This window comes from Pteropus vampyrus, unplaced genomic scaffold, assembly GCF_000151845.1.
Source record: "Pteropus vampyrus isolate Shadow unplaced genomic scaffold, Pvam_2.0 Scaffold98, whole genome shotgun sequence".
NCBI classification, from domain to species: Eukaryota; Metazoa; Chordata; class Mammalia; order Chiroptera; family Pteropodidae; genus Pteropus; species Pteropus vampyrus.
The window spans coordinates 3,747,994-3,762,849 of NW_011888879.1; the positions used below are offsets into that span (position 1 = coordinate 3,747,994).

General features: G+C 34.0%; 1 protein-coding gene across 1 annotated transcript in view; it reads left to right on the forward strand.

Annotated features, from left to right (window-relative positions):
- The window catches only part of PDC (phosducin), a 13,773-nt gene extending 5,198 nt beyond the window's left edge, over positions 1-8,575 (forward strand). The window contains exons 2-4 of the mRNA XM_011364538.1: positions 3,393-3,477; positions 5,181-5,332; positions 7,633-8,575. Of these exons, the coding sequence (XP_011362840.1) occupies positions 3,417-3,477; positions 5,181-5,332; positions 7,633-8,157 (738 nt within the window). The 5' untranslated portion in view covers positions 3,393-3,416 and the 3' untranslated portion in view covers positions 8,158-8,575. The remainder of the gene's footprint in view (positions 1-3,392; positions 3,478-5,180; positions 5,333-7,632) is intronic.
- Positions 8,576-14,856: the final 6,281 nt, after the last annotated feature.

A 14,856-nucleotide genomic window follows, 5' to 3' on the forward strand; every position in this document is an offset into this window, starting at 1 on the left:
TATTAATCGGAAAATTCCAGAAATAAACAATTCATAAGTTTTAAATTGCACACTGTTCTGAGTCCTGTGATGAAATCCGGTGCTATTTCACTCCATCTCGCTCAGGATGTGAATCATCTCTTTGTCCAGTGTTCCCACGCCGTGTGTTCAATACAATATTTTGAGAAAGATCACATTCACATAACTCTTATTACAGTATGTTGTTATAATTGTTCTATTTCATTATTAGTTATTGTTGTTAATTTCATACTATGCCTAATTTATGACTTTATCATCATAGGTATGTATATATAGGAAAAAGCATAGTATGTATAGGGTTCGGTACTATTCGGGGATTCAGGCATCTGCTGGGAGTATTGGAATATATCTCTTGCAGATAAGAGGAGACTACTGTAGTAATTAATAAGGAAGTAATTAATGGTTAAATGAGGTCATACGGGTAGGGCCTTGATCCATAGGATTAGTGTCCTTAAATAAGAAACACCAGAGAGCTCCCTCTCTCTCCACCATGTAGGAACACAGCGAAAGGCGGCCAGGAAGAGCTCAAAGGCTGTAGCATTCTGTTACAGCAGTGTAAGAAAAGATACCAGGAAATGATGTTTATAAGTGATTTTTGACAAGTAGAAAAACGGCAGAAAGTTTGAAAGACTAAAGTGATAGTTGTCAAAGGTATACCTTATACTAAGAAGGTTTTTTATATAAAACTTAGGCTATGTAATAACAGGACAAGAAGCAAATATTTAATTTTTAGAACTTGATATTAAAGATTGCTGAAGCTGTAGAATTGAAAATTCAGATACTAGTCTTTGGAACATAGAATTAATTCTTTAATTCTTTTAAATGCTTGATATAAGTCCATGAGTGAAATATCTCACTTTGTTGCACAAGTTTCCATAAAAAGCTCAATATAATCAATTCACTATGGGGTTTTTATTTTATTTTACAGACTCATATAGCACTTACTAGGTGTCAAGACCTAAGCACATTCCAAATACTAATTCAACTGATTTTAGGATACTGAAACAAATTTTGAAGATTAATTATTTGATGACAGGGGATAGTAATGGAAGTGTAGATCAAATATATCAATAGCTAATTACACTTGACTGTGTCTTCCTCTACAGAGTTTTCAAGCCGTGCAAGCAAATATGCCTCATGTTTTAATATTTTTCTTCCAATTTCTGTCTCTGTTCACTAGCTCCTCTTAGTAGTAAACAGTGGCAAATGTCACCAGTTTTTGTACTCGAATTGAAATGGAGGCATTGGGTAAAGATGGACTGTGTTTTACTAAATAGGCAACCCAGCTGACTTAATCTTAGTATTTGCCATACTGGAAGAGTTTTGTTCTTCATGCCATTCCAAGCCCAGGGAAATGCTTGGTACATAGTCTATTCTTAATATATACTAATTCCATCAATAAATGTTCCCCCCCCGCCCCCACCCAAAGTAAGTGGATTATCTTTTTAGTAAAAGGATTCTTTGGAATTTGTGAAGGTCTTTTTGAAAAATGAAATTTTCTTTTTTCTCCACTAGATTGCCAACTAGGTTGGCAAGAAGCCAGCTGTGCTTCTGTTTCTTTAACATTTGAAATAAAATTATTTTTTTAAATCTTATGTATATTCATTGCAAATAGTAGCTACTCCAGATTAACTATCTACTTTTGCCAAAAAAAAAAGAGAGAGGCTTGAGTCTCTACATTTCTGGGGACTAAACAGCTATTGAAGTTCTCAGATAAGTTTCCATTACTTTGCTCTGTAGTGTTCTTCTAAAGATACCATAATATTCATTTTTCTTAGATGCAAAAATTATTTTTAAATAATTGCAAAAGCTTCTGTTATCCAAAATGTTTACTTATTTCCATTTTCCCTAATTTCTATTTTTCTTTTTTCTTGTTCATTACTAAATCTATTCAAATTTAATTTAATATTCTTTATTACATTTATAGTTATATGAATATTAAAGAATGGATTGGTATTCTCTTGACAGCCTTCTCCTAAAAGTCTTTTTTTTTTTTTTCCAATTGAATAAAATAAAATTGGCAAAGACCCTTGACCTCCAGTGATTCTGGGTGGGGTTTGTAATGAGGGAAACAATAAAACTTTGAGACCAGGCCAAATGTTGGGAGCAAAAGTGAAAGCAGAAAAGGATTCAAGACAAAGAGTTCCGGTTTACCATTCTGTGCCTTGGGAAAGCACCAAACAGACCAAATTCAAGGCTAAAGTGTAAATCAGTAAAAAAGTAAAGTGGAATCAGACATAAACTGGATGATATCACTGCTTAAAACTGACTTTGAAAGAGACAAAGAGGAAACGTGAGGAAGAACAAAGAGTAAAAAGATATTATATTCACTGTTAGTATATCTTCCCTGACTTGAAAATTACAAGAAAATCACAACCATATGGACCCCTTAGGGAATATGTTAGTATGTATAATAATAGTTTTCCAGATAATGGAAAGATAAATAAGCAAATAAATTTGATTTCTGTGTGAACTAAGAATAAATAGGTTCAAGGAGTCTCCTATAAATAAGGTCATCAAGGAGATTCCTATGAATAAAACTCCATGTGCTTTTGGTAGATTTTGTAACATATTCTATAGCTTCTCAAAATTCTATAGGCATAATTACTGGTTGTTTTCATTTCTGTGGTGGGTAACATCACCAAAACTTGCTATGAAATGGAGAGATGTTGTGGTGTTAGGTTTTGAATAGGACTGTCCCTTAGATCATCGCTCTTTAATGCCAATCGAAGTGGGATTTGTCAAATCATCTTGAGAAAAAATTACTCTTTCATAGTAATTTAATAGTGTAATTATTTAAGATTTAGCTTTAAATCAAACCTAACTTCAAATCCTTGCTCCGCTACTTACTACATGATCTCAGGCAAGTAACTTAAATTCTCTGTCCTTCAGTTTCCTCTGTTGCAAAACAGCATTAACAATTGTCCCTGCCACATTAGCTGTGTGAGAATTAAATGATTTTGACACTTAAAGTAATTGGAACAATGCCTAGCACAAAGTAAGTGTTCACAATAAGTACATAATTAATATTAAAGAAAACATTTTATTACATGAAATATCGACATAAGATTTTATAAAGAAACAGTAATAAAAAAAGAAAATCAATGATAAATAATGTTCGCTAAGTACACAGACCTCAATTGAAGGCTTTTTAAGTAAAAAAAGACAACTATGAATTATGTAAAATCCTTAGGTCAAAATATCTTTAATAACACAAATTTAAAATTATCCTTTTACAAGGCAGACAGAAACATGCTAAACACTTCATCACTTGGTGATAACCCTTAACCTACATGGAACCTGGCAGCAAGAGAATATATATCTATTTACCCTAGAATTCATCTGTCATCATTACTTCTCTGTTCATCCTATAGATTATATCAAATCTAATCCCTACAATGGAAGAAGCCAAAAGCCAAAGTTTGGAGGAAGACTTTGAAGGACAGGCCACACATACGGGTAAGCAAAGCTATAAAAGAGAAAAAAAAATTTTTTTAAACCCTAGTTATTAAATAAAAATTAAATCTGGAAGGATCTTTAATGTTCTTATTGCCACTGTTCAGTATGAAATTTAACTTATACCTTTGAATGGTTTGATAAAATCATCTAAAAACATTTGAGTGAGTAAATTAATGTGAGATCAAATACTTTAAAACCAATTATATTTAGATATCAAAGAATGAGAAATTGAATTAGAAACGCTACTTACTGAGAATTTCTTTCTGACCAACTATCATAAGACCTTTATATCTACACTATAATTAAGCCACTATCCTTTCTCTAAATTTCTCCCACTATGAACTCCCCTTGCAGTTGTAAACAATAGAAGACCAAAAGATGAATAAATAAATTGTTATTAATTTTAATTTTTTGATTCCTAAAAAATAATAGTAATGGTAAAAATAATGGGAATGGGAATGGTAAATTAAATGGATTTCAATATTCCTCCAGAAAAACTCAAGATTTAATGTTTATCATAGAAAAAAATGTGGAAGCAACAATTTACATCAGTAAGAAACTGTTAAAGTAAATTAATATTTACACAATAGAATACCTCGCTCCATTTTTTTTAAAAAAGGAAGAATTTATGTATGTACGTGAAAAAAAATCTGAAATATATTATGAAGTAAAAAAAAGCAAGGTGAGAAAAAGTATATATAATAGTATTACCATTTGTAAAAATAAGAGGAAAAAAGTTTCTCTTTTATACTCATAAATACATGCTATACATGTGCATATTTTGTATAAGAAAAAAATCTGGAAGACAAACACTATACAAGGAAACAAAAAACATCGATTTCCTTAATATAATTAATATAAATAAATTTATTAAAATTATATGCTATATAAATAAAAAATAAGAAATATGTGGGAGAAAAAGAGAATACATCCACACATATAATACTAGATTAAAGGTATGAATATAGGCAAGTTTTAGTAAAGAATATTTAAAACTGAATATTTTCAAGAATTTAGACCTGCTTCCAAGTACTGTTATTATTTATTAGGGCAACTGAGCATCAGAATTCCAATTCCATCATCCTTGATTTAATTAATTTTTCTTAAGTCTGCTAATCCTATCCTTTCTATATTTGTAAGAGTCCTAGAATCTTAGAAGGAATTGGATGGTTATGTAGCAATTTTATTAAAGCAATTTTAGTCATCAATTGAGGTTAGGCTTCTCGCTGGTTGTCTTTTATGTGCTATTGTTATTGTTGTTTTCTGGATCTCGATAACATTTCAATTTGCTTCCCCAACAATCCTAGTTTCCTTTGTTATTAGTGTGGTGCCATTTTTAATTTATTGGTGAAGCTTCTTTCTTATATAATAAAAGTACTATTTTCTAAAATTCTTTTCCTCTCTATATTCTATTTTTTATCTTTACCCCCAAAATTTGCCAATAGTTCAAAGTCCATATTTTGTATTTTCATTAATGCAGATGTTTCAGAAAGATTCTTAGCCAAAACCAATTTAACAAGATTAATGTAAGAGAACATTTCTATGAGCAGGGCAGTCAGAAATTTCTAGTCTCAACAAGATGTCTGTTTCTGATACAGAAGATGACAAGTCTATCCCCACGGCAACACTTACACAAATTTCATTTGTGTAAATAGTGCTGTTCAAAATAAAAAGGAAAACAATTTGTTTTAATTTTGTTCCAGGACCCAAAGGAGTAATAAATGATTGGAGAAAGTTTAAATTAGAGAGTGAAGATAGTGACTCGGTCCCATCGAGTAAGAAGGAGATTCTCAGACAAATGTCTTCTCCTCAGAGTAGAGATGACAAAGACTCAAAAGAAAAATTCAGCAGAAAGGTAAGATAAGGAAAAAAATCAATAGTAAATAATTTATTTATTATAAATACTTATTATGATGTGTAAACATGCATCCTCATTTTTTCTAAAGCAGCATTTTTTTTAATCTCACTTATTTACTTCTATAATGTATGTCTATGTGCATAAAGAGACACTTTAAAAGATGATTTATATGATTTTAATGGAGATTATCTCAGAGTATCAGAGTGGTGACATTACTTCCTTTAGCTTTTAGATCATTTTTGAATCTTTATAACTAGCATGTATCATTTATATAACAACAACAATAATATACATTTTAAAAAAAAACATAAAGTAATTTTCATTGTGGAGAAAAATCACTTTATCTCCAAGCCAGAATATATGAGTTATTATATATTGATTCTTTAAAAAATGACAGTGCTTCAGAAATATACTTGGTTCTAGGCTTCTGGCATTGTAAAAATCTTCAAGTCTAAGATCTTATTTTGGAATTTTGGTTCTTTCACTGAGTCAGTATGTAATGGGGATGAGACAAAGTTTCCCATCTGAGGAATTGTGAAAGCGATTTGAAACATGTAAAATGCTATACAAGTCTGAGACTTGATAATTATTAGAAATGTACCTGAAATCTTAACCATCTATATGCCTGAATATGTAAATGGAACAAGTTCTCATAAGAATACTCAAATACCTATATAAATCAATGTTTGTGTGGTTCAGTCTGTTAAATGAACAGAATTATGGTAGCAACTTAAAGATTATATAAAACATTTAACAATTTTTAGGGTTGAAACAAATTAAGTTGGGACAATAATCTTAAAGCAGAAAAAAAAATAAGAAAAAGAATGAGGACATTAGAAAAACAAATATAAAAGGCAGAAACAAGAGAATGGAGTAATGAAAGCATTGGATGCTTCTACTCAACCTGAATCTCAGTATCTTCTGTAAAATTCTGTAATCACACCTACCTCATAGGTTCATTGTGAGAATTAAGTAAAATAATCTACGTAAAGTGCCTAAGGCATAGATTTTTTCATAAATATCAGTTTCTTGCCTTCTCAATTCTCCTGTACTCTAAATATTGTCCCAAGTTGCTGTTTGAGAGGCTACTTTAGATGATAATAAGGCAGCAGTAGCTGATCCCCCTTGGGGACAGTCCAACTTCTGTGGTTTTGGGCTGTTCCACATCTCTTAATCACAATATGTCCCATCAGTGCTCCTTTACATCTTTCTTTTTAATTTTTAGTGTGTTTGGGGGTGGAGAAGTGTTTAACATTCTATTGAATAAGTTAATAGTAATGTAGCTATTGAGAAAAGCTTTGCAGGTAATTTTATATTCCAGCCACAGTGAAAAGAACCTGTCTTGGAAGATGAAAGCTAGGTCATTTCTCACTTTAGCCTAAACCAAAGGATAAGAATTGCCTGGAGGGCTTGTCTAAATATGGTTTAGTCAGCCTCACCCTTACAGGTTCTGATTTGATAGATATGGGGTGGTGCCCCAAAATTTGCTTTCCCAGAACTTCTCAGGTGATGCTGTTACTGCTGGTTCAGCACTAACCTCTTGGCTAATCTGATGAACTCCAAACAGTGTTAAAAGTTGTCTTGCTTGAATCCCATTCTACATATTCTGAAAAATCTGTAAGCGATAAGATGTAATCTTTTTAACAACTTTTGTGGAGGAGACACTAAAGTCCACAGGCATATGTTGAAGAAACATTTAAGTGTGTGTGTGTGTGTGTGTGTGTGTGTGTGTGTGTGTAAGTCGCTCCAGAGTAGACCTTGCTGGGCTTTTTTTTTTTTCCTCACACAAAGTGATGGTTAGTTAACTGACACATTTCTGACTTGAGATTATGAGCATCTCATGGCTAAACTCTTTTCAGCAATACTTATGCATGTGTTTATATCATGTAATAATTACTGAACCCCTATTATGTGCCAGATACTTTAGCAGATATTGAGGAGTAGTAAATGAGACAAATAAAATTCCTGCCCCTACGTAACCTATCAGTTAGACAAATTAATATTAAACAATTAAACAAATAAATATGTAACACAATATCAGGTGGTGTTTACTGCTATGAAGACAAAATAAACCCATTAAGGAATCGCAAGTGTGGGGCAGGGATGCTTTTAGGTGGAATAAATCAAAGAAGGTAACATTCGAACAGAGGCTTGAATGAGATAAAGAAGACCACATTAGGGCATGGTCTTGGGGAAACTGCAAATGGAAATTCTTTGAGTTGAGGACGGGTTTGGTGTGTCTAAGGAATAGAAATTTCTTTCTGACTGATCTCTACCATTCTTTTGTCCATTCCCAGATGAGCATTCAAGAATATGAACTGATCCATAAAGACAAAGAGGATGAAAATTGCCTTCGTAAATACCGTAGACAGTGTATGCAGGATATGCACCAGAAGCTGAGTTTTGGGCCTAGATATGGGTTTGTGTATGAGCTGGAAACTGGGGAGCAATTCCTGGAAACCATTGAAAAGGAGCAGAAAATCACCACAATCGTTGTTCACATTTATGAAGATGGCATTAAGGGCTGCGACGTTCTAAACAGTAGCTTAACATGCCTTGCAGCCGAATACCCTATGGTCAAGTTTTGCAAAATAAAAGCTTCTAATACAGGTGCTGGGGACCGCTTTTCCTCAGATGTCCTCCCTACACTGCTTGTCTATAAAGGTGGGGAACTGATAAGCAATTTCATTAGCGTTGCTGAACAGTTTGCTGAAGAGTTTTTTGCTGGGGACGTGGAGTCCTTTCTAAATGAGTATGGGTTACTACCTGAAAGAGAGATGCATGCTCTAGAGCAGACCGACATGGAAGAAGATATTGAATAAAGATTCGCTATGTCAGTATCTCATAATTCTTTAAACATTGAACGCTGATTTGGTAGTATCCATATTCCTTTAGAGACACCAAGTATGAATGTGGCTATTCCAATTTGGGGAAAAAAAAAAAAAAAACAGATCGACACTAAAGTTATATGATTAGCATTTCTTAGTATTAGTTACTCAAATTGATATAATGCTTTACTATCACACATTGTAGTCTTCATTAACTGTTAGTGGACAAAGGGGATATGGATGATATTGTGACAGTTTTGAAAAATCCCTTTCAAGTTATGTATTGGCTTTTTTACTGTTTTTTTTTTTCTGCAGTGTTTTTGGGGGGGTTTCAAAATACATTATTAATTATAATTTTGCCTATGTAATAAGAATAAAGTCTCATGAGGAAATAAATTTTCTATTCGAAGTCTATTCTTTCTCAAGTATTACAATATCAGGGCCCTAAAAATATTATATGACCTAAAATACAAAAAAAAAAATCATTCAGTAAGATATCTTATATTTCAACTGAACCAATGCACAAGAAACTGAGAAACACTGTACCACATTAAATTTCGGGGGAAAAAAAATGAAAAAAGGAGTATTTGTTAAAAATAAAATTTCAGAAGTTAATCTTATCTAGGGAAAAAAAGCAGAGTGGATTCTTTGGACAAATAATATTTAGTAGTAATAACGACTATCATTCATCGATTGCATATTATGGGCCAGTATTTCATACATAACATCTCTAATTCTTAACTACAATTCCGTAAGTAGATAATAGTACTTCCATTTTATAAATGATAAAACTGAAATTCAGAGAAGTGACATGGAAGTTCTATTTCTCTTGAAAATACTTGGAACACTCTGCTCTTTCAAAAACACATAAAAATGCTAAATAAATTTTGAAAAATATTTTGAAATATGCAAATGAGCTGAAAAGTAAGATAAAAAAAAATTCTGGGTGTCTGAATCAGAGTAGCAAATAATGGTGAGAGTTAAAGTGATATGGTCTATAATTGAAGACACAGTGCTTGATAAGTAACCAAAAATAGGATCCCTGTAGGAAACTGAGCTTAAAACAGGTTTGCCTATTTTCCCCTGGTGGACCAATGTGAAACTAGACATTTGTCACAAGTGCTAGTCTCCACTCTCCTAAATGACATTTTTATAGCTTCTCTTCTTTCCTTAAACCTTTTGTGTTCTTTTCTTCTGGTCTAAACCCTTCAGTTTGCTCATACTTCATTGAGAAAATAGAAGTTAGCAGATGAGCCCTGCCTCGTGTTCCATCACCAATCTAAAACGCACACCTGCACACGAGCAGTTTCCACTGACATTACAATGGAAGCAGTGTTCACGCAGCTAAGGCCAGCTGATCAAATCATGCTGTGGGTCCTATCCTTTTCACCCACACCGTAATTTTTCTCCTGCAATTAGTTTTCCTCTCTGCTTCCCATCATCTAGTTCTCCCTTTCTCTACGTTGTGTTATTCATATCAGCTTATAAATGTTTTTAAATTGCCCACTATTTTAAATATGCTCACCTATAATTTAAAATTTCCAGCTATCCCTCATTTTCCTGCTTTCCTTTACAATCATTTCTCTTGAAAGAAATACTAAGGTCACCATCTTTAATTCTCGTTTCCAATTTTTTTCATCCCACTTCAATCAGGCCTTTGTCCCATGCACGCTAATTACAGGTATAGGCAACTTGTCAAACTTAGTGACCAATTCTCATTCCTCATTTCATCGTACGTCCTAGCAGCATGTGTAAGAGCTGACCATCTCCCTCTTTCTGATTCACTTTTTTTGGCTTCTTTGAAAACACACTCTGCTCGTTTGCCTTCTATCTACTGACTATTTCTTCTAAGTTTCCTACACTGACGTCTTCTCTAAACACTCACCCTAGGTAACCCCTTCCTATCCATAGCACTTAATACCATTTATGTTCAGACTGCTCTCAAATTCACATTACCAGCTTTACCTCTCTCCTATGCTCCCAAATCCTAGATCTCAATTGCAGGAAGGAAGGAAAGGAGAAAAAGAATGGGAAAGAAAAAGGTCTGTAATTGTACTGGATATTGGTGATAAAAGAAGGGTAAGACAGAATGCCTAACTATGACCAGTTTACATTGACCAGTTCCTAACATATAGTCGCTTCAATAGGTACTATTTCTGCGCATCCATCTAAAATTCCATCTTCTATTCCCTTTATAAGGGGAAGGCATTTTAAATAGCCTATGGCCTATTTCTAAGTAGATGGATACCAGATATATCACAAGGAAGAAAAATGCTAGTAGGGAAATATGCAGGGTAATTATGTACAAAATAAGGAGCTTTAAAAAAAATAGTTCAACGTGTTTTTTTTCTATTGAGTAATTGCTAAAAAATTTATTAATCTCTTACAGATTTCTCTGTTAGGAAATTACTGGATATAAAAGCCATAGCAAAAGACAGGATCTTTATATGAGATATTTATAATTTTAAAACTCCCTAGTGGAATAACTTTTGATTGACATTAAATCCACAGATTTGATAGAAAAAGTTGAAAATCACATGATACCATTTATATGTGGGATATAAACCTAAAAGCAACAAATGAACAGGACAAACAAACAGAGACTCATGGACATGGACTATAGACTAGTGGTTACCAGAGGATAGGGGATGGGGAAGGAGGGGGGAGGTAAACAGGGGGAAAAAATTAAATTATTTCTATAAATAAATAAATAAACAAACAAACAAATTGAATAAATAAATCCACAGATTTGAAGTAAATACTTAAAAAGACGATGGCAAGGCAATGAGAAAGAACAGTCAAACATACTCAAAAGATAAAAATATTTTAAGACTAATATACAAGTTCTTTTCGATCACTAGTCATTATTACTTGCAATATAGTACAGCTTTATTGGGCAGGGATAGAAAAGCATAGCTAGACAGTGAAAGAAGGCTCTCGTTTATGGAAAAGAAGAATAAAAATGAGTGCTTTGAAAGATTCCTGTTCAATGAAAACTTTGCTCTTGTAAGAAATAATCTACCATGCATCAATTTAAAATAGAGAACTAGGAAGCTTAAGCAGAAATAAACCCAGGAATGTCTTTAACCCATAATTGCCAAACAAAAGTAACTAGGTGTCACCTATGTAGGGAGTAAATGATGATAGCAACCGTTCTCAAAATAAGCACTTGGTGACTAAGGGATGCCAGAGTGAAGCTTTGATGGTAAACTCATCAGGAAGAATAGGACAAAGGCAGGATTTGACTAGAATATTTGAAACTTGCTGCTGCAGAAATCCTGGATTGCAAACTCCTCGTGTAAACACTTAATCTGCTACTATATTAGGCAGGAGGAGAGGAAAAGCTCATTTTCATCTCAGCAAAAGAATGATGTATTAAATGTAAAGGTTTAAAATGTCATAACATGTCTCATTAACAAACCACTCAAATAATACTTGAATAGACTTGAAAGAAAGGAAAGAGTGTTAGTTGTAAAATAATATGAAAATAATAGAAAAATAGCAAAATTATCTTGGAAAGCGCTAAGCTCATTCATTCGTTTGCAAAATATTTATCGACAAGCTGCAATGTGCCATGCAGTGTCCTTGATCTTAAGGAAACAGGCATTTAAACATGCAATAGATAATAAATGCACTTACATTAGTACCTCTGTGTATGTCTGTCTATATTAGAAGTGGTGGTTAATATCCTGAGCACTGGTGCCAGACTTCCTAGGATTAAATTCACTCACTAATTTTGTGATTTGGGGCAAGTTAGTTAACCTCTCTGTAGCTGGTTCCTCACCTGTGAAATAAGAATAATAATAGCTCATCCTCACTGGGTTGTTATGAGGGAAAAAATAAGTAAATTGTGTCAACCACTTAGAACAGTGCCTGCCACAAAATAAGTATTACTCAATTTAGTTATTGTTATTATTACTGATATATAAGAAGTAAAAGGTACATAGAGTACAGATATAAGATCTTAAAGATACAATTATGCAAATAGAAGCTAATTCATGAAGAAGATGGGATTCATCTATCCCAAACACATCACTCACATTCTTCTACATAGGACCTTATTAAAAATTCTATATATATGAACTGAAAGAGAGAGATCCTAAAAAACTGTCATTTCGAATTGACTATAGATACCACAATAAATATAAATTAGTTCTGAAAACATAAGTGCAAAATAAATATTAACACATAAGTGAGAAATTCATAGAATTTTGAGTTTTATACTAAATTTATTGCAGAATACAATCATGATCACATACTTAACTGTTCAGATACATCTAGTAAATTATTATCTCATGATACAAATCGATTTATTTTTATTTGTTCTCTTTTCCAAATAGTCTATAAATATTTGAGTGTCTAATACATACAAGGAATTATGTTAGATAATAGAGGGGAATGACAATAATGGGTAAGATATAGTCATTCCTTTTTAAGGGATTTACAATCTATAAAGGGAACACACATTCCTGAAATTAAAGAGATGAGGATTTTCTTTGTTTATTTATTACTCTTTGGGGTCTTATATTCTGGAACCCAGTTGGTAAGGGATGTCAGTGAAGACACCGTCATCCCTTCATGCCCTTCTGATTAGCTAATACAGCATCCCCTAACCTTTCTGGCACTAGGAACCAGTGCTCCTATGAGAATCTAATGCTTGCTGCTATGAGGTGGAGCTGAGGCGGTGATGCTAGAGCTGGGGAGTGGCAGCAAATACCGATGAAGCTTTGCTCGCTCCCTTGCTCACCCACCATTCACCTCTTGCTCTGCAGCCTAGTTCCTAACAGGCCACAGAACAGTACTGTCCATAGCACTGGGGTTGAGAACCCCTGAGCTAACATATAGTGTTTTTACCTATTCAGTTTTTCCTGTTACTTTTACTACCAACTCTTTTTTTCAAATATTCGATTTCAGTATACCATTCTCTGATGACAGCCATCTACTCTTCCAGCTCTCTCAAGCCCTTACTCCCAATATACGTTCTCAATTTGCCTTTTTTAACCCTTTCTCCATTTTCATGGTTTCTGTCCTTTCTATGCAGCCTAGACACTAGACAGGTGACATTAATCACCTTCCTCTTAGCATAGTTCATATTTTTGTCACTTCATTCTTCCGAAGCACTTCTCTTTTAAGTCCCTAAATTTCTGAATATTTCAAATAGAGTTCATAGTTTGTTCAGCAAAAAATTTCCTCTTCCATTTCCCGCAGTCAGTGTTTCAAACCTTAATTATTCTCCTCAGTCCTCCTCTCCCAAATCTTTCCCCCTTTGGACAAATGATCTTGCCTTCAACATCACAGAAGGAATTGAGCCTAAACAGCATGAAGTTTCCTAATTATTTACCCGACGTGCATTAACCCATCTATTCTTCATTTCATTGTTCTCAAAGATCTTTTCCTACGAGGCTAATTCTGCCATCTGTGCTTTTAATCAGATTATATCACATTCGAAGTTCACAACATTTTTGCTTATACAATTTTATCTTCTCTTTCCACATCAGCTTCTCATTCTCAACCTAAAAACAAGTCTCTGCTTCTTCAGAATTCTCACTATTACGCTCTTTATTTTCTTTTTTTTTGTTGCCATACTTGAAAAAAAATCCTTGTCCTTAATCTTTTCTTCCTTTTTTTCCATTTACTTTTCCACCCATCTTCCTCAACCACTCCAATGAAAATGATTCTGCTAAAGATCATAAATGACCTCCCCTTCAGGCAGGTTCCTGGCATAAACAAAAAAGATATGATTGAAGGGAGTTTAATAAAAAGACTATTTACAAGGGTGTAGGCAGGAAACTAACAAGAGGCAATGATGACCACAGTGCTAGTAATAGGTGAAAGTGACTACTACCCACAGGCTTTGAGAGGAAAGAACCCGGTGAGACTTGTAGCTATAGAAAAGAGCTGACCGACACTAGCATTTGGGAGAGAACATTCTCCCTGCCAATCTGAGGCCCAACACGGAGAGAGAAGGGGAATATATAACTGGGCTCTCTCTTCCTGTTCTCCTTTCTCTCTTCAGTGCCCCCCACTGTCCAAACCCAACCAGAAACCAAAGGGCAAGGGAATGCTATTGATGGAATGTGCTAAATCAACCTTCTCTGGGTACAAAGCAAGATGGAGAAGGAGAGACAGTGGGTCTTAAGAGGCAAATGGAGGTGATTCCACATAACTACCTTACCACCAAACCCATTAGACTCTACAGCCCTCATCTCACTTGATGTTTGGCTCCGTTGAGTGTTGATAACCATCCTCAGATTGAAATTCTTTCCTCACTTGGTTTTCATGATACTACTCTTCGGATTCTTCTATGCTTCTGAAACCATTCTTTCTCAGGCTTATCTTTTGGTCCTTCTTCCTTGACACGGTCCTTATATACTAATGTTTTCTTGAATTAGTTTCCCAGCCCCTTTGTATTCTGTTATTCACTCTGACAACTTCAGGTACCACCTATATTAAAGCTTCTGAACCTTGTCACTATTGATATTTTGGGACAGATAATTCTTCATTATGGGAGTTGTCCTGTGCATTATAGGTTATTTAGCAGTATCTCCAGTCTCTACCCTCTAGATGCCAATAGCACCCCTACTCTAGTTGTGAAAAAAAACACTATGTCCAGACATTGCCAAGTGTCCCCTGGGAGGCAAAATCACTCCCAGTCAAGAACCACTTACCTTTACAAATAACGTATATAGCTCT